Source organism: Notechis scutatus, chromosome 4 (assembly GCF_049901735.1).
Source record: "Notechis scutatus isolate UNSWTSFEM ecotype Mainland chromosome 4, rNotScu1.2, whole genome shotgun sequence".
In the NCBI taxonomy this organism is placed as follows: domain Eukaryota; kingdom Metazoa; phylum Chordata; class Lepidosauria; order Squamata; family Elapidae; genus Notechis; species Notechis scutatus.
Window position 1 is genome coordinate 61,873,054 of NC_142012.1, and position 22,707 is coordinate 61,895,760.

The following is a 22,707-nucleotide window of genomic DNA, read 5'->3' on the forward strand; positions in this document are numbered from 1 at the left end:
TGACGAGCCAAGTCAATGGGGGAAACCAGATTCACTTAACAACCATGCTACGTGTTCAGTGGTTCACTTAATCGTGGCAAGAAAGGTCGTAGAATGGGGCAGAACCCCCTTAACAAATGTCTCGCTCAGCAACAACCTGTAACAAATTTTACTTGACAAGATTGAAGAGTATGAGTCAAGGCAAAGATTACACATAGAGATTAATTTTTGCCTCACAGATAATTGAAACCCTTGTCTATTTGTATAAATTGATATGAATTAATCCAATTATAAGTTTTCATGAGGGCCACCTTGAACTTTTCAGCAGAAGAAACAACTCCTGATAAGAAGGATGCCTTGTGGTTAATCTATAATCCAGTGTTTGTCTTTTATGTTGTTTCTGAATGTTACAGCCATCGTTGTTTTTCGCAGAACAGCAGGAAGGCCTCACTAACCAACAAGCAGAGCTTCTTTTCTGTGATTCAGTGGCAATCTGTCTGGCTTGGCAGATTTACCGCCATAATTTATTCAAGCAGCTTCCTTCTGTTGCTTCCTTCCACAAAGGGCCATGACCAGAGCTCCACCCTTGCGCAGCACTCTGCGGAGCTGACCTTGCCAAATCATCACCCTTTTCACCGAGACCTGCTCCGGTATGCCAAACTTATGGAGTGGTTAAAGAACACGGATTATGGGAAATATGAAGGGCTGACGAAGGTAAGTCGCTCAAAAGAGCGAAATTAGGATACGGAATGAGGCACGCTTGCAAAAACCAAGCGCATTTTTCACACCTGGAACTTCTAGACCAGCGGTTCTAGACCAAATCACTGGTGGGGGGAAGAGGGGAACCAGGTCACGTGAGTTGTGGGCGGGTGCGTGCATGCATGTGCAGCTTGACTTGGGCAAGTCAGGTGTGTGTGTGCATGCACATGTGTGCTTGCACATGCGGGCTGGCGTATTGCTCGCACAAGTCGCACGCTGTTCTGGACCCAACCGGGTTCCCAAAGAGCAAACACAGACAAAGGCAGCAGCCCCCACCTTTTAAGGTTTAATAATGAATTCTGTTCTGAAGGCTGCTTTCCACTAATTAGCTCCGACAAAGAGCCTTGCCAAGGTGTTTGTCAAGGTTGCCAAAAACCCAGAGATAACAACTAATTTACAAGATTCTCCAAACACGAACTAAGATGTCCACCAGTTGAGTTTCAGAGCTTCTTTGCTGTCTGCAAAGAACGTTTTTCCAAACCTGGCTTTTATCCTCTTGAGGGAGGGACCATTACTTTGCAGCTTTACTCCCAAGTCGTCTGTGCTTCTGTAATTGTTCTTTCCTCTGAGTAATCCTTCTTGCATGTGCACTTGGCACAGGCTCCTCGGGAACCTCCTCATCGCTGCTTCCACCCCCCACAATCTCTGAAGGCAGCAGTCCACTCCCTGATGGTCCTGGCCCCTCATCAGAGTCCTCGCTCTCCTCAGCCATCTGCACCTGGTGCCGGCTAACCACAACCACACGCAGCCTGGTTGCAAATAGGCCAAGGCCTGGTAGTGGGACACAGCCCAGAGATTGCGGGACCCCTGTTCTAGATCAAAATATCTATTTCCCAGAATGTGCCAGCGCTTTAGTTTGGGGAAAGCTACTTCTCCTTGACAAGGTCTTTTTAAGATTGTATGTTAAGAGAAAACAAAATTCTTTCCTTACAGTGCTTGCAAGTTTTCTTGGCCATTTTTTTTTTTGCATAAAACTAGTTTTTATTAAAGAAAAATACAGTAATAATAAAAACCGTACTCAGAAAAAGCTACAAAAAATAGAAACCCAAAATGCAAAAAGAAAAAAAAAGAAAAATGAGAAAAAAAGAAAAGAAACAGGAAAAAAAAGAATACTTAAAGGAGCAAATCAAATTAAATCAAATCAGGTGCATGCCAGGCATGATTATTTGCAGTCTCCACTAATAGCCTCGTTGTTCCGATTTGCTTTATCTCAAGATGTTATTATTGGAACAATCTGATTTTATTTCTCTGCCTGTAGCCAAGTACTGTTCTATAGTCTGAAGAGTATGCTGTTATTCTGACCCAGGCTTTGTCAAACGTACTTAAACACAAACTTGTTTTAAAAGCAAAACCTATTTTATTGCAATGCTGGGAATTACTTTCATTCCCAGCCAGAACTAATTATAAACAGTTCCCCAAGATAAGCACATGCCTTTCAGTGTTGAGGAATGCTGCCAAAAACAGAAGTATCTAATTATAACAGAAACCAACCAAAGTATCAGACTTGGAATCTATTGAACTACTTTGCTTCCTGCAAGGAGGTCTGACTTTTATCCCGTATGAAAGTTTTATCCCGTCTGACTTTTATCCCGTATGGGAGGGGCAATCACTTCCCAGCCTTACTCCTGAGTCGCCCCTTCTGTTTCAGCTGCTCTTGCCTTCTAGCAGCTCTGTGCACATGTGCACTGGGAACAGGCTTCCCTTGTTCCTCTGCCTCACTGCTGCCAGACTCCTGAGGCTCTGGAGTCAGCACCCCATTCCCAGATGGTCCTGGCCCCACCTCTGCATTGGATGCAGGACCCTCATCCAAGTCCTCTCCAAACTCCCTGACTGGTCCCCTTTCTTCCTCACTGTCTGACTGCTGACGTTTGCACCAGCTGCCGGCGAACCACAACAGAAACCTCCAGGGATGGGATTCTACCGGTTCACATCTATTCGCTAGAACCGGTTGTTAACATTCTAAGCAGTTCGGAGAACCAGTTGTTAGAAGAAATGACTGGCCTAATCCTGTAAGGAAGGCAGGAAGGAAACATTCTGGTGTTGCTTACAGAAACTGCCTCTCCATTAACCTTTATTACATTCTTGGCAGGACTAGACTTCCTGTCCCAGGAACTTCTCTGGAGTTATTTTTTCCTCCTTTGCTGGTACTTTGCTTGTGTGGAGTGACCATTCAAAGTTACAATGGCACTGAAAAAAGTGACTTAGGACCATTTTTCACACTTACGACTGTTGCAGCATCCTCACAGTCATGAGAGGCCAGGCGAGGAGATGCGTGCCTCGATGTGAGTGATACTGAGTTGGCCACGCCCAGCCAATAACATGACCACCAAGCCACGTCCACCTAATCACATGACCACCAAGCCACGCCCACAGAACCGGTGGTTAAAAAATTTGAATCCCACCCCTGGAGTACCCACCACTTCTGAATGCATTCAGAATGAATGTATTAATTCCAACCCTTTTCAGATACTCTAGAATAGTGGTCCCCACCTTTTGGGGCACCAGGGACGGATTCATGGAAGACAATTTTCCCACAGACCCGGGGTGGTAGTGGAATGGTTTCAGTTTCTCTCACTTGCCCACTGCTTACCTACAGCTGTGAGGCCCAGTTCCTAACAGGCCCCAGACTCTGCGGGTTGGGGACCCCTGCTTTAGAATAATTATATTTTTCCTTTTATCTTAATTAAAGTCTGTGACCAAATAAAGCTTGATTTGAGTTAAGAAGCAAAAATACAAGCAAGTTTAATATTTTCCCCGGAACCTATCCAATTACACATATACACCACATACAATTACATGGAAGGCATAAGCATCTTCTGATATCAACCCTCTTTTTATCTTTTCTCGGCCATTTTCACTAGGTTTCAAGTTGTATTTCAATTGCTTTGGCTGATGGCGTGTCTTTGGCCAGGCACCAAACAAGAGCCAGATGCTTCTTGGTATAGGTTTTTAAGTATGTTTAGCATTTCTTTTTGCATATCTGCAGCAATTATGGATGAGAAATTCAAAAAGAAACAACAACAACAACAAAACCCTGGGATTTATACATAAGAAACTACTTATGGATTTCACATTAGTGATCTTTTGCAAAGTAGGCATGCTTAGCAGACCAATATTGTTGTAAAATTAAACATACGTGAAAGTTTTGCAATATGGCACTGGACTGGTGCAAGAATTTGGCATTGGTGAATTGGTGACTATTAGCTAGTGTACCTAAGCAAATTAGTAAAAAAAATGGATAAAATTACTAAAAACAAAATCCCCCAGACTTATTGTTTTATAACTTAGAGTAACGATAAATGAAATAAGCTCTTTTCTTAATTCTGTCTTTTGTTCTAATAACTTTACTGCTGTTGACATGCTGATTTGTCAAAATTATCTTAAATGTGCAGACATAAAAACAGTTGAATTGCTTGTGTTCTCTCTTGGAGCCAACCGTATCTGCTTTTTTTTTTTTTTTAAGAACTATATGGATTATTTATCACGCTTGTATGATCGAGAAATAAAGGACTTCTTTGAAGTTGCCAAGATTAAAATGACAGGCGCGACCAAGGAAGGAAAGAAGTTTGGTAAGTTTTTTTAAAAAAATAATACTGATGAATCTTTTTTTCAGTTAATCACTCAGAATGCAGCGAAAATACAAAATTATTTCAAACACCTTGAAAAAAAAACTCTTTTCCAGGTGTAAATAAATGTCATTTACTCATTAGTAATAATTATGCTTGGGAGAAGCCTCATCCCTGTGCATAAAAAGGGAGGTCAATAAAAAACTATCAAGTTGTGTTGTGCAACACGTTCAACCAGAAATGAAATAGAATTATTGACATCCTGCAAGGTTGTTAAAATTTTGTTTAGAGCTCGAGAGGACGTTCAGAGTTGTGTAAATTAGATAATGCCTGAGCTGGAAAGATTTATTGAACTTCAACTCCGTTCTTTGCTTGACAGGCAGAGTAACAGTGAGCTTTGTTTAACTGTTGGTGGTGGTGCCACCCTGATTTTCTGTAGTTGAGATCCTGGGAAATTTTCACAGCCTGATCCCCGTGACTCCCAAAAAGACCTGGGTTCAGAAATTCCAACGAGACCGGATTTCTTCATCGGTGCTGTTGATGGATCCTAGGCTAGGGGTTTTTAGCAAAGGGTTCTCTGCCCGGTTGCTGGGTGGGTGTGGCCTAGTCAGCCTCCTGCACCACAGTGTGTGTGGGGGGTTTCCGGAGGCTTTCCTTGAGTCTCCGGGAGGGCGAAAATGGCCTCCCCGGGCTCTGGAGGCTTTCTGGAAGCCGGAAACAGGCCCATTTCTAGCCTTCTCGAACTTCCAGGAGGCCTGTTTTTTTTTGCTGTCCCCGAGCCTCGGAGTGCGCCTTGCACTTGCCTCGCATCCAAAACGGGCCACGTGGGGACTCCGGGGAGGGGAGAGGAGGGGTGGGCAGGGCCAGCCAGGAGTGGGATTTGGGGTTTTTCCAAACTGCACAGAATCTTAGCTAGGGGCTCTGCCGAACCCCCAGCAGCCCAGCCCTGATCCTAGGAATGGATTCTTCTAAATATCTATGGTGGAATGTACACACACACACACACACACACACACACACACACATACCCCTTTCCAGCCATATACAGGTAGTCCTCGACTTACAACAGTTTGCTTAGTGGCCGTTTGAAGTTACAGCAACCCTGAAAAAAATGTGACTTGTGCCCACTTTTCACACTTTAGTGACCACTGCAGCTGTCAGGGCTCCAACCAATCACCCCTCATTCGAATCAAAAGTCTCTAGCCCAGGGGTGGCCTGCTACCGGTTCTGTTCGGCTCTATAGAACCGGTAGCTCTGAAGAGCAGCAGACACAGAACCGGTTCTGTGTCTGCTGCCGTTTTGGCCCACCCGCCTGCCTGGGCTCTTACCTGTCCTTTATTTCCGGCTTTTTCAACCTCAGCTGCTTTGCGCGGCACAGGTTGAAAAAGCAGGGAAAAAGAGGCTTTTCAAACGCTGCGCACCTGCAGCTGTCCGGACGGCACAGCTTAAGGTGTATTACACCCACGCGCAATGTAAAATCACCGAACCGGTAGTAACACCGGTTGAATCCCACCCCTACTCTAGCCGATCTATCTATCTCAGAGAAAAGTAAATTGGTTTATTAGACTTTGCCATGTTGGCGCGTGGCTTGGTGCAGCCGGTACTAAATCACATCACACATTTCCCCCTTGACCCTGGTCTTTCCCCCACCCCCTGGATGTGACTTCTCCAATGGGACACATCCGTCTCCAAGAGTCACCCATCATGCTCTCCAATAACCTTCTTAATGCTCAGACAACTTTGGGCTGCTGAGGTGATTATCTAGGCATTTCAAGAATGCCTTGTTTCCCCCCCACTCCTTTTTTCTGGCAGCTAAAAGGCCCAAAGGAGTATCTTTTTAGTGGACAGCAGCATCCCCGTGATCAGGCGAACAAAATTCGGGCAGTTGGCCGCTGACTCATACTTACGACGGTTGCGGTGTTCCCCCGGAGTCGCGTGGTCCCCCTTTGCAACCTTCTGACGAGCCAAGTCAATGGGGAAGCCAGATTCACTTAACAACCGGGTTACTTAACTTACCAGTTGCAGGGATTCACTTAAAAACCGTGGCGAGAAAGGTCGTAAAATGGGGCAAAACGCACTTAACCAATGCCTCACCTTAACAATGGAAATGTCGGGCTCAATTGTGGTTGTAAGTCGAGGACTACCTGCATACAACTGCTTTTTTGGAGGGAAGAAAATATATACTTCTAGCAGCTTGTTGTTTTTTTTATTTTATTTATTATTTTGGTTTTGTTTTTTTAATGGAAAGCGAGTAGGGGTGTAGGGAGAAGCAATAAAAAATACCTACATTTCTACAGGTAAACAAATCTTTTCAAGATACACAGGTCGAGTTAGGTTGGATCCGGAAAACCTTGCCTTCCTTCAAGAATAGAACATGGATGTCTCTAGCCAGACCCTGCCCAATTAAGAAAAAAATATATATAATATGTGCAGTTGAATTTTTATCATGCGTTTGCTCCGTTTTTTTAATTGCTTGTTCGTCCCCATCCTTGATGTTTTTAATTTAAAAAGTCGGTATTGGATTAACGTGGTTTTAACTTTGTGTTTACAGATGTGGAAACGTCTGAAAGATGCATTTGATTTGTTTTCTTTGCGACTGGTGGAAAATCCAGCAATAGAAACGGGCAGATTATGAGATACTGTATAGGTTATCCTGTTTGAGCGGGGGGAGATGGACTAGATGACCTCCAAGGCCCCTTCCACCTCTAGTCTATTCTGTTCTATTTCCAGGTTTATATTCCTAGTGTGCTGAAGAGGTCTAATCTGATTGTCTAGTTTAAAAAAAATAATATCTAAATCAGGGCTCTCCAACCTTGGCAACTTTAAGCCTGGTGGACTTCAACTCCCAGAATTCCCCAGCCAGCAAAGCTGGCTGGGGAATTCTGGGAGTTGAAGTCCACCAGGCTTAAAGTTGCCAAGGCCGGAGACCCCTGACCTAAATCTTAACAGAAGTTCATTATGTTCTTATATTAGCTGGTTTTAACACACTTTTTTTCTTCCTGTGAGAGATCAAAATAGGTAATAGTCATGGGTACCAGCAGCAATGAATCAAGCTGTGTCATGCACAACATCCTATCATTGCACGAACAGTGCAAATTGTATATTTGTGTGGCACTTTATGCTTACTTGGAAGTAAATCCACCTGAATTCTATGAGCCTTCCTGTACCGGATTGCACTGAATTTTATTTCCTGTGGGCACTTTCTAACTATACCAATCGATCATTTTGTCAGCTGGTACTAGTTGAGAATGTAATTTCCAGATATTTTTTTTACAGTACTTTAGGTCACGTTGTCTCTGATTTTTTGCATTTGCAGTTGCAATGTTTGTCTCCTCCGTCTGTGCTCAAACCCAGCCCCGGTTACGTTGCAGCAAAATGGAGAGAAAACAATCCTGTATTACACATGAAAAAGTTATTACTACCTATCTTAAGTTGTAAAAATGAGGCTATATGTATGGTTTGGTATAAAGACACACTTTTGCCTCATGCATTAAAGATTTGTTAAGCCTTTCACCCCTTTCCTTGGTGGGCCACAGGGACTTTTGAGGAAAATGATTATTTGATATTGCTGTATAAAGTAGCATTTTTATCTCTTGGCTTACAACTTGGGTTGTCTCATTATTGCTGGGACGAGCCTAACAATGCCAGCATGAAGGTGGCTCTTTAGAGAGGCACTTGAGCAAGGGTCTTCAAACTTTGCAAGCTTAAGACTTGTGGATTTCAACTCCCAGAATTCTTGAGCTAACATGACTGGAGGAGGAATTCTGGGAGTTGAAGTCCACAAGTCTTAAAGCTGTCAAGTTTGAAGACCCTGCACTAGAGTCTAGACTCTAGAACATGTCCAAGGAAAGTGGGTATCTTCATACAGGCCAAGAAAACTACATGCACAACCCTTGCCAATGCTGCAAAGGAAGTTGGGGTCAACTTCTGGATCAGGGTAAAAAAAAAATAAAGATACAATTGCCTTTAAATCAAATTTGGCTCCTGGTGACCCCAGAAGGCACATCCATGTAGTTTGATTTGCAGCAACGTAGAAAAAGTTATACAGGTAGTCCTTGACTTACAGTCATTTGTTCAGCAGTGATTCAGAGTTGCCATGGCATTGACAAAAAGTGAATTTATGACTGGTCCTCGCACTTACAACCATCGCAGCATCCACAGAATTCCAAGGTCATATGAGTGCCATTTGCGACCTTTTCAGTGGGCTTCCAGCAAGCCACCCACTAGGGGAAATCTGATTTGCTTAAAGATCACATGTGTGATGACCCAGAGCGTGGCACAAAGGCAACACAGTCAAATAAGCAATAAGAGTCCCTTTATTATCTCCAACTTTGCCCCCAATGTCCAGGTTACCTTACGGCTGGAGAAAAACTCTCCCAGGAACAGCCTTTGACTGTTACACGCTAACTGTAACTTAAAATCCAAACAAACCAAACTGAAGTAATTAGCTTGACAGGGCAGGAGCAGGAATTTCAGATTTGAAAGCACGCCAAAACTCACACAGTTGGGAAGACGCCAGGAACACAGATAAGCCACGACGATACCAGATAAATTCACGTTTGCTCCCAACATCTTGCTGCACGCAGATTCCTTTTTTATACACTGTGTTTCCAGCTGCAGCTAATGAAGGGAATCAGGGCCCTTTCTTCCCCCGTAAGCCACGCAATCCACGTTGCTCTCTTCTCCGTTCATCCCTAGGATGAAGAGAGGGGTGGGGCTGGGTCTTCCTCTGAACTCCCTCTCCCTTGTTCTACCTCTTCCCTGCTCTGCCCAGCCGTACTTTGCCCTTCCCCAGTTTCCTCCACAGCCAACGGAGCCACACTCTCACTCCCTGTCAGCTGTTCGGCTTCCTCCTCAGAGTCAAATTCCGACAGGGGCATGACAACATGAATTACATAGCAACTATGGGCAAAAAGGTTGTAAAATCAAGCATGAGTCACTTAACTCTCTTGCTTAGCAGCTGAAATCCTCGTCCCAACTATGGTTGTAAGTCAAGGATCACCTCTGGCCTGCAATCCAAAGACGTGTCCCAGGATCTTATGCGAATATTGTAAAAGATTCTGTCGCACATTTTTGTCTGGGTTCAGATCTTGTTGGCTTCTTTGAGGTGCCAGATTCTTGGAGCGAGATCTGCTTCCTCTCATAACTTGTGCGTACCTGATGCACCATCTTGCATTCAGGATTCACTACCATTTGTGTTTGTCATTTCCCCTCTGGGGAAAAAAAAATGGGGAAAATCACGGAGACACTTACTTAAATGCATATTTCCTGCACATTTAAAGAGATCCCACCTTAGTGCCTTCCCAGCTATGTACGTTTGCAACTTGTAGTTACTTGCTTGTTACAGTTCTCTGCATGTTTCTTTCCAGCTAGTGCTTAACTTGCATCTCGTGCATGATTTGTGCCAAATGCATTTTTAACTTGTCTTTGTCTTTGATGCTTGCAACCTAATTCATCCCAGCCACTCTGCCTCGAAAAGAAAGTGCTGTCAAACAGGAAACAGAGAGTGAGTATCATCAGAGCTTTAAGTGGTTATTGCCAGTGCATTTTATGTTTTGGTAAACAAACAAACAAACAAACAAAACAAAATTATCATGGCAAAACCTGTGAATTGTCAGATGCGGTGTTTTTTTGTTTTTGTTTTGCACTGATCTGAGGTAAAAAAGCAAATGTTTGATCAGGGAAGCAGCAAAAAAACCCTTGAATGCTGCGGTGGGATTTGAGTCGTGGGCAAAATAAAACGCGTTTTACAATTTATATTAAAATCAGGAAGATCGTATCTTCCTCATATTTCTTGGAATATGAGTTCTAAAATGCAGGATGCTGATCCTGTGAATGAATCCATGAGGATTGGCAGGGCACCCAAGGAGACAGCTGCAAGGAACTTGAAATGGTTAAATAATGCCAGCATGGAATTCTCCTGCATCCCATCATCCTTATTCATTATGGCAGAGAGCCTCCAAACTTGGCAACTTTAAGACTTGTGGACTCCAACTCCCAGAATCCTGGGAGTTGAGGTCCACAAGTCTTTAAAGCTGCCAAGTTTGGGGACCCCTTGCATTATGAGAATACCACTTTGTGCATACGAAGTCTGACTGGTGGAGAACTTTCTCCCAGTTCTCTTCAGTTTTAACTTGCAGTGATGTGAACTCCAATACTGATATGTATGCCTCCATATTTGTATTTTCAATTAGCTCCCAGCAATTAATTTTGGGAAACATGGTCCCCAGATTGTGATACCTGACTCTTCCCGCTTACGTTCTTGTGGCCAAGTAAATTATTTCAGACGTAACACGCCCGCCTAACTTTGTTAGTCTAAGACCTATGACACGATTGGTATTCAGTGGCATTGCCATCTCCATGGGCATTCAAGTCATCTGTAACTTTCCCACCATGCATTGTCTGCTGAGAACTATTGTGCTGCTCTTCGAATGTGGGTTGTTGTGGCAACACACATCAGGTTTTATGGCTTGAGGCTAGTGTGAACCAGCATTTCATGAGACCTGGGGTACTCTGGGTTGAGTATTACCTGACCACTATAGTGCAGGCAGTTGTTTCAACTCACATGTTTATTCTCCTTAATTCCAATCCCTGAATGCTTTAACATAAAGCACTTTTGACTACACAAAGGATGATCTCTGATTCCACCAGGGCCTTACAATTTGGCCTGTTCTTCCCAGTGTCCTAGTGCTCACTTCCTAAATACCAACCCATTTCACGCTTTGATGTTAGGGTCTCCCTCCCAACTAAAAGTTCTTCACAGAGGAGTCAATTCGATATATATATACAGAACAGTTGAGCTAAGCCAAGCCAGGCTTCTTGCTGTCTCCTCCTTGCTCACACAGCAAATACTGTTTCAGTTTCCAAACAGCCCTCAGCTCTCTCACACACTGACAGGACGCTAGCCAGATGAATAACCGATGGATGCTGGTAGGCAGAGGCTGATTTTTTTTCCCCCTTTATTTTCCTCCCCAAAAACTAAGCCCGACCACATAGTTTCGTAGCGGAGCACGAGCTAGTTTAAGAATAAATGTTTTTGAATGAAGGTGAATATACACGTCTCAGGATAGTGTTGTAGGATCCAATCTGGGTCAGTCACCAGGACCAGAGGTTTTGAGTTCAGAAGTTCAGGGATCTTCTCTTGAGCCAGGGAGAAGTTCCCTGAACATGGACTCTGGCACAAATCCAAAAGCTCGGAAGACAAAAAGTTCTGGTGCCGGTGATTGACCCAGATTGAATCCTGCAATAAGCCTTCTTTCTCCAGTACCCTTGCAAAGTGATATTTGGAAGACTTTAAATTAACCACTGTTCCTCTGAATGGAATAGTTCAGGCAGTGATGAATCATCATTACCAGAAAAAAAGCCAGTTTCATAAATGATGTTTTGTGGGCCAGCTTCTTTGCACTGATTTGTAGTTACAATTAACTGCAGTGTAGGGTGAATAAATGAATAATACCGACTAGGGTCAGATGTTTCGGTTGTGACTCCAAATCCCATGCCAGATTGGGCTGATGTGAATGGTGTTTCCAAAACGATTAGAGAGAAACAAAGCCCTCAAAAAATGTCTTAAGCTGACTTAAGCAACGATTTGTCTAGAATTAAAGCAGAGGGTTGCATTCTACTCAAAATTCTGCTGCAGGATGGAGTGAGACATCCCGTTTTAATTTAGAATTTCCCTCGCCCATTTTAGAGGGTCAACGACGCTTGGGTGGTGAAGGGTGTAAGGGTTGGAAGCAGGAAATACGGGGATGGAAAACACACACATACACTCCTAGAACTTTTGATTTTTTTAAGCAAGGAAGCAACACAAAATTGGGAGTCTTCAAACATTTTGATTCCTCTGTAAGAATAGTCTTCTTCTCATTTCTTTCCAGTTTGAAAGGAAATATAATCAAACGGCAGTAAAGAGATAAAAGCTGTCAAAGTAGGTGGCACAGGAGAGGCTTCTACTGGAAGGGCCTTTCAAGAATGAGAAGACTGTCCCTAATTTTTCCAGGAGTTGGTTGCTTCTACTTTCTTCCTAAGAAAATAGTAATGCGTTGCTTTTGTTCCGCTTTGCTTCTAGAAGATGCCCCTTTGTGAATTCTCCCCGGCCTTTCTGTCTACCCTTACTTGTGCTCTTTTCTGGATTACTAGTGGCCTTAGGTGCTAGTTCTTGTCTTGGCTGATCCTAAACGTCTGTCGTTAAGTGTGCATTTCTGAATCAGTTTGCCTGAAGTGAAGCAATTGGGGCAACACCAGAGCAGTTGGTTTAATCTGTAGGGAATGCCCATATAATCTCCAGGTAGCTGAGGAGTTTGTTTTTAAATGTATGATGCTTTACGGTGTTGCAACTTCTTATCTGGCTTGTGTTACGTTATAGGCCTTCACGGAAGCTCTGGGAAATTGACCGGCTCAACATCTAGCTTAAACAAACTCTCCGTTCAGAGTTCAGGAAGCCGTAGATCTCAGTCATCCTCGTTGCTAGATATGGGAAACATGTCCGCTTCTGACCTCGATGTGGCAGATAGGACTAAGTTTGATAAGGTAATTGCAACGATTCTGGGTATAATTGCATGCCAGCTATTGCGCCCCCCCGCTCCCGCCAAACACTAATTTAACACACATAAATGCCATTGCAACCTTCTTGTTTCGCGTGAATCGGGTATTCCCAGCTCTTTCCCACATCTGCAGGCTGCAGTTCTTCATAGTGTTCCTCAGAACTTGATGTCAATGGAAAAAGGATATTCGGTGGGCCCACAAGGATTGGCTGCCTTTTCAGTATGTGGAGAATCCATATGGCAGCAGTTTCTTCATTATCAAGATAGAAAAAGAGGCTATGAATGAGCTAGAAGTTGATCTTTTTATTTTTTTGGTCTTTTAATGACTACGTAATCCCTTGCAGGATGGAGTCGGGGCAACTAATGGAGCTGAGAGTTTACTGGCCGGATGCCCTTCCTGTCACCAATGCAGAGTTCGCAGCTGATGTTTACTCATTGTGCGCCCAGAGAGAGAAATATCTGTCACTACCTAGGATCAAACTCACAGCTTCTTGATTGTGAGGCGACAGCTCGACCTTTAGGCCACTGTACCCCTCAAGTTGATCTCCTAATATTAGCTTTTAATATTTTTAAGCACCTTTTAAAAATCCGGCAGAGTTATTTTCTGAGCTAATTCTGCTTTTTCCTTCTTCCTCTGATAGCGTCTTGTGACCAAAGGTACAAGTCAATTGAAAACACTTCCATTGCTCTTAAAAGGAACATAAAGGCAATCAGACATTTGTATACGTGTGTTTGTGTGTGCTAAATATCTGTTTTGATCCTCATAGATTTTTGAACAGGTCTTAAGTGAATTAGAGCCACTTTGTCTGGCAGAACAGGACTTCATTAGTAAATTCTTCAAACTTCAGCAGCATCTCAGCATTCCTGGAACACCCGTGGTATGAATCTCAATTTGGAAATTATTGACTCAGAACTAAATGGCTGTAACTTTAGCCTGATTTCCATCTAAACTTTCATTTATTTTCCAGAGTGATACCGAGGAGACTGATGGAGGAACTTTAACAAGACCGCACAATATTGGTGGGCTGCAATCAGCATATTCAGAGTATGTTTCCAATTAGCAGGGGGATCTTTTGAACATGAAACACCCTTTGTATCGTGACTAAGTTGTGAATCTTTGTCGCTCAGGACTGTTTTGGAAGTTAGCAGCATATAAATCACATAAATAAATGTGCTGCTCTGCAGCAGGGCTGGGATTCGAATTTCTTAACAACCGGTTCTGTGAGTGCGGCCTAATTTGTGGGTGCGGTTTGGTGGTCACGTGACTGGGTGGGCATGGCTTATATGTAAATATTGTAAATATTTATGTAAATATTTATTTTTTTTATTAAAAAAGAGCAACTTTTACCCAAAATCAGGCAAATCAGGCAGATTGAGTTGCTCACAAAGTCACAGATTCACTTAGAGAGATCTGTGTTTCTGCCATTGGCTACCTGAGTCTGTCACATAAAATTCACAGCACACCACATATGTAAATATTGATTTTTTTTTTAATTAAAAAAAGAGCAAATTTTACCCAAAAGCAGGCAAAACAGGCAGGCAGATTGAGTTACTCACAGAATCACAGATTCACTAAGAGATCTATCTATCTGCAATCTGCTACCTGAGTCTGCACTGAAAAATAGAAGCTTCAGTCCTAAGGAAGGTTCAGCTCTGCTTTTAGATTAGCTAGTAAGCAAATCCATGGATTTCCTGCTTTCTAGCTAATCTAAATCTCCCAGCACAGTAGAACAGCTGATGGGGGGGGGAAAGGAAAAATAGCAACTTAGCAGGCAAGTTTACCAGGTGAGGAGTGAGTAAGTGGGGAGGGGCGGGGCCAGCCAGTGGCGCCATTTTCTAGTTCTCCGAACTGGGAAGAATCATAACAACCGGATCTATAGAACCGGTCCGACCAGGTAGAATCCCACCCCTGCTCTGCGGCAATGAACAATTAAAATTAAAAACACAGAAATTCAGTTGAGTGTTGTTTTAAGCATAACGTATTTTATTAGCACCAGGCTGCTCATCAAAAAAAGGAAATGGCAGGATTTTGTATAGAACATTGGACTTTGTGGTGAAATTTTTGAAAAATTTCTCCCAGAATTATTTGAAATCAAATAATGAAGACATGATCGATAGCAAATGGCAGCCAGTTGATGACTGTCTGGATTCAGCAAGTGAAAAAAGATTGGACCTGGGTTGTACTAGGGCTCTAGGTAAGGGTGAGAAATTGAAAATGTGCTGGGAAAAGGCAGATTTGAGGACCTTTCCATAATGATGCCCAGAAAATTGCATGAATCTGCTATGAAGTCTCCAGGAGTTCAGCTTGACTTGACTCAACAAAACCTTGTCCATTTTGTGAATTAGGCAAGGTTTTTTTTGTCACAGAAGTGTCGGCACTGAATAAATGAAGTCTTTGGAATTTAGAATGGGGCAAAAGTAATAACATAATAGTCAAAATGTTTTGATTCTCCTGCCTGGGCAGGGTGGATGGTTGTAGTAGAAGATCTACAAGGTCCCTTCCAACTCTGTTAATCCATTAAATCTGTTAAAAGAGAGGGTAGAGTTTTACACAGAGCAAATGTTATGCAAAAGTTTCTAATCCTGGTGCATAAAGACGTTGTAAAATCAAAAGCACTCAGTTGTATAAATAGCTTCAGTTGACAAAAGGCAGCTTTTTGTGAACTAGAATTGTGAGGAAACTTTTAAAATTACAAATGTGTTGAGATAGTGAGAGCTGTATTCGTTTCTGGTCTTCTTTATCTCTCAAGATGCCAAGCTGAAGGGAAGGAACAAATGACACTTCCTGTAGTCTCAGTCATGTCCAGAGGGTTTTTAAAAAATAACCTGGGAGTAACAGGAAGCTAGTCATATAAATAGCTGCTGCTTATTGCCCCACTGAGATGTTATTAGTGTTTCATGAGTGTTTTTCTGATTATAACTCTGCATTGGCGACAGGAATGGCATCCGGCCAGTAAACATTCAGCTCCATTCAGTTGCGTAGACTCCACCCCGCAAGGGATTATGGGGTCATTAAAAGATTATGATAGTTTAACAAAGCATGGGCTAGTGTGAAGAAACAGAAGCGTCTCTTTTAATTCAAATAATTTAATGATGATAACAGTGAGAGATAAAACTCATTTTAAGTATACTGTAGTACATTAAAATCTCTATTCTGCTATTAGAATGATATTAACATTTTTATTTATTTGTTAAATTTAGCAAGCTAGTCATATCTATATCTCTATCTATCTATCTATCTATCTATCTATCTATCTATCTATATATATATATATCTGTTTGTCGCCCTGCTGAGATTTCATTAGTGATTTTCCAACTTGGCACTGACTGGGGAACTCCGATAATTGAAGTCCACACATCTTAAAATTGCTCGGTTGGAAAAAATACTGAAATAGATCAACATTGGTTTCCCCATGAGGCTCTGTGAAATGAATGGTGACTTAGAAAATGAAAAATAATCAAATAAAGTCCTTAAAATAAACGTTAAATCTCAATATTTGCCTAATGCTTTTAAGTATTATTCATATTTAATATTATGTTGCAGGAATCATATGATCCGGCAAATGATGATAAAAATATTTCGCTGTGTAGAACCAGAACTGAATAACCTCATTGCTCTGGGGGACAAGATTGACAGCTTTAATTCCCTCTATATGCTAGTGAAAATGAGTCATCACGTGTGGACCGCGCAGAATGTGGATCCAACCTCCTTCCTCAGCACAACTCTTGGAAATGTTTTAGTGACTGTCAAACGAAACTTTGATAAATGCATTGTAAGTTTGAAGCACTTTGATGATTAGATGATTTGTAGTGGTTGCATGCAGCTAGGATTCTGGATAAAATTCAAGATTCAAAGTGAGACCATTAGATGGGGTGGCCATAGTGTGTAACAGTTCAGTATTTGTATATATTGTATTTATATTTGTACACAAGGACAGTTTTTCCCCGAACAGCATCACTTTGCTAAACAAATAATTCCCTCAACACTGTCCAACTATTTACAAAGTCTGCACTACTATTACTATTAATCTTCTCATCATTCCTTATCGCCCATCCCCTCCCACTTGTGACTGTATGACTGTGACTTTGTCGCTTGTATCCTTACGATTAATATGGACTGTTTCCTAGTATGATTTGATTGATTATTGTACCCTATGACTATTATTGTTGTACCTGATGATTCTTGACTCTTGACGAATATATTTTTTCTTTTATGTACATTGAGAGCATTTGCACCAAGACAAATTCCTTGTATGTCCAATCACACTTGGCCAATAAAGAATTCTATTCCTATTCCTATTCTGTTCTGTTCTGTTCTATTCTATTCTTTTCTATTCAAATCTGTTCTATTCTATTCTATTCTATTCTATTCTATTCTATTCTATTCTATTCTATTCTATTCTATTCTATTCTATTCTATTCTATTCTAAATATTTAGCCCCTTAAATGGCGCCCTTGCTCTCCATTTAATGTGGGTGAGAAGACAAAGCAAGATGAAACGAACACACGCTGATCTTGTGCATCCATATTTTTCGTGTAGCAAATGCAGAGGGATGCTAATATACCTTGAGTATCTTCTTTTCCAAATGTAACTAGATTGCCTTTGTTTTTATCATCAGATCAGAGATTCCCTTTTTTTATCAGAGATGAGTTACCTGCATGGATATAAAGAGTTTAAGATTAAAAACATGGCTAATCTTTTTAAAAAAAATCATTTTAGAGTAATCAGATAAAGCAGATGGAAGATGTAAAGATATCCAAGAAGAGCAAAGTTGGAATCCTTCCTTTCGTTGCTGAATTTGAAGAGTTCGCAGCTTTGGCTGAATCTATATTCAGAAATGCTGAACGCAGAGGAGATCTGGATAAAGCTTACCTGAAACTTATTCGCGCAGTTTTTGCTAATGGTAAAATCTCTTTTCTGATCTGCTGTGTCATAAATAATATCTCATTTTGTTGACGAATCGGGCTAAAGTCTTACACTGCTGAATCTTGTTATGCATTATTGTACTACATGTCACTTCCAAATCATTTTTGTCACGTGAGAGTTGGTACCTATCAATCATGTATGAAGCATTTCAATATTTCTTCCCATTTCTTTACAATTCTGTTGCCAATTCCCAGATTCCAATTTAGAGGTACTTACCTTATAGGGACAGTCAACAAGCAAACCTAAGACATAGCTGAATCTGGGGCATTTCAAGGAATTATGATTTGGGCATCTCACTGAATTGTATGGTTGTGTGGAACTCTTTAAATGTGGTTTGCTTGATTTTGACTTTGCCTGCTGTTCAAGCCAAATCCTTCTCTATTGCTTAGTAGTTCTCACTAATTCACTTAATTCTCACTAGTTATAGTTAAACAAAGCATGGGCTAGTGTGAAAAAACAACAACAGAAGAATCTCTTCTGATTCAAATATTGTAATGATGATAACAATGAGAGAAAAGTGGTTTTAAGTAACTGTAGTACATTAAAATCTCTATTCTGCTATTAGAAATGATACTAAAGTTTTTTTATTTATTTGTTAAATTTAGGAACCACCCATCTTACTATCTTTTATAGTGGTACTTTCTCTCTTATTAGTTTTCTTTCACTGTCATCTTTTTTTCTGTTTTATAACGACTAGTTAAGACCTTTTTATTTGTTGTTCGCTATCCTTTACAGTTAACTCTTTGCTTGTTTTTCCAAATTTATCACAATAATCTTCTGACTTGGAAAATAAGCCTAGGTTACCATTGCTCTTTGATATTTCACGGTGGTTTATGTCTCCGTGGGGTGTTTTCCTTTTATTTTTGTAGTTGAGAAAATAGCAAATGAAAGCCAAAAGACTCCTCGGGATGTGGTTATGATGGAGAACTTTCACCATATCTTTGCAACGCTCTCTCGTTTGAAGATCTCCTGTCTAGAGGCCGAGAAAAAGGAAGCTAAGCAGCAATACACAGATTACTTACAGTTATATGTGATCTACTCTTTGGGACAGCCGCTTGAGAAATTAAATGTAAGGATTTTTTTAAAAAAATTTCTTTAATTCTAGGTTAAAACCAGAAATACGTATTTTTATAGAACGCACATAAAAGTTTTCTCTCCTTCATTAAATCCTCCATTCTTCCAAATCCTTCAAATAATTGTTAAATTAGTAACACTGTTGTTAAGTTGGCAGGAGGTCGCAAAAGGCGATCCCATGGGCCCGGGACACTGCCACCATCATAAATGTGAGTCGGCTCTCAAGCAGCCCAGTGAAAAACCACGTGACCCCAGGGATGCCGCAACGGTCATAAGTGTGATAAAGGGTGGATAAGTCACCTTTTTTTCAGTGCCACTGTAAGTTCAAACAGTCACTCAGCTAACTCTTCTGAGTCGAGGACTTGACTTTATTGTCATTGCACCTCATACAACGAAATTCAATACCATCTTCAGTGTACAATTTATGACCATGAAAATAAAAGATAACACACATCCTTCACATTCTATACATTGAATTGAAAACCCCCTGATATTGCATTAATATTGCACTATACAGTAGAATTCAAAAGAGCTACTGGGGTAGAAGCTGTTTTTCAGCCTATTTGTCCTTGTTTTTATTATCTGTCTGCCAGATGGTAATAGTTAAAAAAAAAAAGGGGGTGCCCAGGATGAGATGGATCTTTGAGAATGTTTTGAACTTTCTTAAGGCAGCAGGAGCTATAAAGGTCTTCCAAAAAGAGGAGAGGGCAACCAATGATCTTCTGGGCAATGACGTTAACCCTCTGGAGTGCTTTCCAATCTGCCACTGTGCAGTTGGCAAACCATGCAGAGGTGCAGTAAGTTAAGATATGGTGCAGCGGAAGAAGGTCACCAGCAGTTTTTCATTCAGTTGTTTCCTGAGAAATCTCAGGTAGTATAATCTCTGCTGGGCCCTTTTGACCAGGGCTGCAATGTGAGCACCTGTACCTGTAGAAGGTTGGAAGATGCAGGTGAATTGTCTTGCAACAGTTTTGGAAGTGTTGGGGCATGGACAATGGTGGGATTCAAATTTTTTTATTACCGGTTCTGTGGGCATGGCTTGGTGGGCATGGCAGGGGAAGGATGCTGTAAAATCTCCAGTCAGAGGTGGTATTTGCTGGTTCTCCGAACTACTCAAAATTTCCGCTACCGGTTCTCCAGAATTGGTCAGAACCTGCTGAATGCCACCTCTGAGCATTGAAGCGGGGCCAACGTGGAAGTGATCTGAATCCTCTCTCATTGCAGCACTTCTTCGAGGGCGTCGAAGCCCGTGTGGCTCAAGGAGTGCGAGAAGAGGAAGTGAGCTACCAGCTGGCCTTCAGTAAACAAGAGCTAAGAAAGGTTATTAAGGAGTATCCTGGCAAAGAAGTCAAAAAGGGATTGGACAACCTTTATAGAAAGGTGGACAAACATCTGTGTGAAGAAGAAAACCTACTGCAGGTAATATAAGAAGGCAGGCTCAAAAGAAGGAAATCTATTATGGTTTCCATAATTTGTCTTTTAATCTGAATGACATATCGCAAGGATGAAATTTGAATTATACTAGTTTGGATCAGTATGTAGTATTAGTGATAGGACTTGAATGAATAGTAGTACAGCACATCCTTTCTAGCATGCTGAGGAGAAAAACTGTTCTTTCTTACATGAATAGTTTATGCTGAGGTAAATGTTTGTAGGAAGGACTATGAGGTCATGTAAGCCCTGTTATCATTTAAGTCAAGCAGCTCAGACGCAGGTTAGCATCTGAGTGGAAAGTCATTGATGCCTCAGGCATTAGTGCCTGAAATTAAATTCACATTCTCTTGGTACTTCTGGAATTTAACACTGAAAGCATTGAATGTGACTCCACCTGTGGAATTCCGGACTGGAGCTTTTCATTTATTTATTAAAGCTTTGTTTTTAATTAAAGCTTCCTTTTTTTTCTTCTCCTTTTGGTAGGTGGTATGGCATTCCATGCAAGATGAATTCATAAGGCAATACAAGCATTTCGAAGGCTTAATAGCACGTTGCTATCCTGGTTCTGGAATTACTATGGAATTTACTATTCAGGATATTTTAGATTACTTTTCCAGCATTGCACAGTCACACTGAAATTTACCCGGCGCAAGACAAGAGAAGCTCACAAAGTTGCTGGAAAGCATCACTGACACTGGAAATTGTCATTTTGAGGAATGGCAGGGTGTTCTTAATTATCTTCATACATATCAGCATCTGGCTTAGGCCAGCTTTCCTCAATGTAACTGCTGTAGTATATAAAATTGGATTACAGTTCTGAGAATTCACAGCAGGATTGTCCTTGGGCCTACTGGCTAAGAATTATGAGAATTCCAGTCCATTCAGTTGGAAAGTTGGCCTAGGTAAAAGTACTGCCTAATTGTTGGATAAAGAGTGTTGAACTATACATTTTCACATGTAAGCGGCATGTCAAATGTATATTTATTATACTAACTTCATCTGTTTTCCTAATCCTTTACTTTTAGAAATTAATAAGTATAGATATTGTATCAACATCTGGTGTTTCCCCCCCCCCCTTTGAAAGTGCATGTTAATATGTAGATTAATAAGATGGCTGAGTTTCTGAGAATTAATTTACAAGATTATGTCATTGCAGCTCTTTTGATTTGAAGTATATAAAAAAGCTCTTTACAAAAAAAGTACTTATTTCCTGAGGGAGATTATTAGCGGTGCCTCAGCGTGGCACAAAGGAAAAAAATGCTTTATTTTTCCAGAAACACCCAGTGATTGAAGTGAATGTTCAGTGCATTGATTGAGGTTTCCTTGGCAACTCTGAAATTTTTAGATTTAGGCCATCATAACTAAATCTGTTTGAATGGGTTAGGGTTAGAAACAAAAATGCAAGATACTACTCTTCTGTAAAAGAACTGTTGAAACTCAACTTGTCTTTTCTAGGTTATGTCCTAGTATTTAACCTTTTAACTCACATGACACAGAATTCACTTGCCAATGTATTTATCTATCTCAGTTTCTTCCTCACTGCACCGTTTTTGCTCAAGTTGCTTTAGATATCTTCAGTCGATAAGGATTCCAGGCGCTGTGGAAATTACGTTTTCTCACCTACTGGTTTTATTACTGGTGGAAATGGTGTGGAAACTGGACTACCTCTTTGCAGAACTTCTTTCTATTTAGTAGCAAGAAAGGAATTTGTAGAAATGTTCGGCTTGTTCCTTCTCACAAAGCTGTTTTTTCACCATGTACTATACAATGAGCATATGAAGAAAGCAACCTGAACTAGCATGTGATGGTAACAGTTGTCATGCTATTTGACCACACTACAAACACAAATGATAATGTGTACCTTGCTTTCAAAGAGTCAATATGCCATGCCACCCTCCCCGAGGAACTCAACATGTACCTTTCTAATTCTTAGGCCTAAGAACCATTTGTTTATATTCTATTTTAGTTGTGTAGCTTCAGTTTGTTGGCCCTCAGACCATCCTGTATCCAGGCAAATATTTAAATACTTGTACAGCCTTTCCTGATTCAAGTGAAAAGGAGAAAGTGCGTTGGAGAATGAAATGTGAATAAATGTTACCATGTCGATCACGCTGTATCTGTTGGTCCTGCATTTACAAAATGGTTGATATATTTAAAATTCTAAAGCAGCGGTGTCAAACTGGATTTCTTCGAGTGCTCGATCAGCATTGTACTTCTCCGCGGGCCGGAGGAGAGGAGGATGGATGCAGTGGTGGGATTCAAGTTTTTTTTACTACCGGTTCTGTGGGCGTGACTTGGTGGGTGTGGCAGGGGAAGGATACTGTAAAATCTCCAGTCAGAGGCGGCATTTGCCGGTTCTCCGAACTACTCCAAATTTCTGCTACCGGTTCTCCAGAACTGGTCAGAACCTGCTGAATACCCCTTCTGG

General features: G+C 41.3%; 1 protein-coding gene across 10 annotated transcripts in view; it reads left to right on the forward strand.

The window, feature by feature from the left end:
• EXOC1 (exocyst complex component 1) overlaps nucleotides 1-22,388 on the forward strand; it is a 53,146-nt gene extending 30,758 nt beyond the window's left edge. For 5 of the 10 annotated variants that reach the window (XM_087963604.1, XM_087963609.1, XM_087963606.1 and 2 more), the window contains 11 exons: nucleotides 544-693; nucleotides 4,202-4,307; nucleotides 9,766-9,810; nucleotides 12,667-12,830; nucleotides 13,612-13,722; nucleotides 13,813-13,889; nucleotides 16,389-16,617; nucleotides 17,565-17,748; nucleotides 18,641-18,840; nucleotides 20,070-20,264; nucleotides 20,763-22,388. In XM_087963604.1, the coding sequence (XP_087819730.1) occupies nucleotides 544-693; nucleotides 4,202-4,307; nucleotides 9,766-9,810; nucleotides 12,667-12,830; nucleotides 13,612-13,722; nucleotides 13,813-13,889; nucleotides 16,389-16,617; nucleotides 17,565-17,748; nucleotides 18,641-18,840; nucleotides 20,070-20,264; nucleotides 20,763-20,915 (1,614 nt within the window). In that variant the 3' untranslated portion in view covers nucleotides 20,916-22,388. The remainder of the gene's footprint in view (nucleotides 1-543; nucleotides 694-4,201; nucleotides 4,308-9,765; nucleotides 9,811-12,666; nucleotides 12,831-13,611; nucleotides 13,723-13,812; nucleotides 13,890-16,388; nucleotides 16,618-17,564; nucleotides 17,749-18,640; nucleotides 18,841-20,069; nucleotides 20,265-20,762) is intronic. The other 5 variants (XM_087963608.1, XM_087963613.1, XM_087963610.1 and 2 more) reach the window with 1 other exon arrangement.
• Nucleotides 22,389-22,707: the final 319 nt, after the last annotated feature.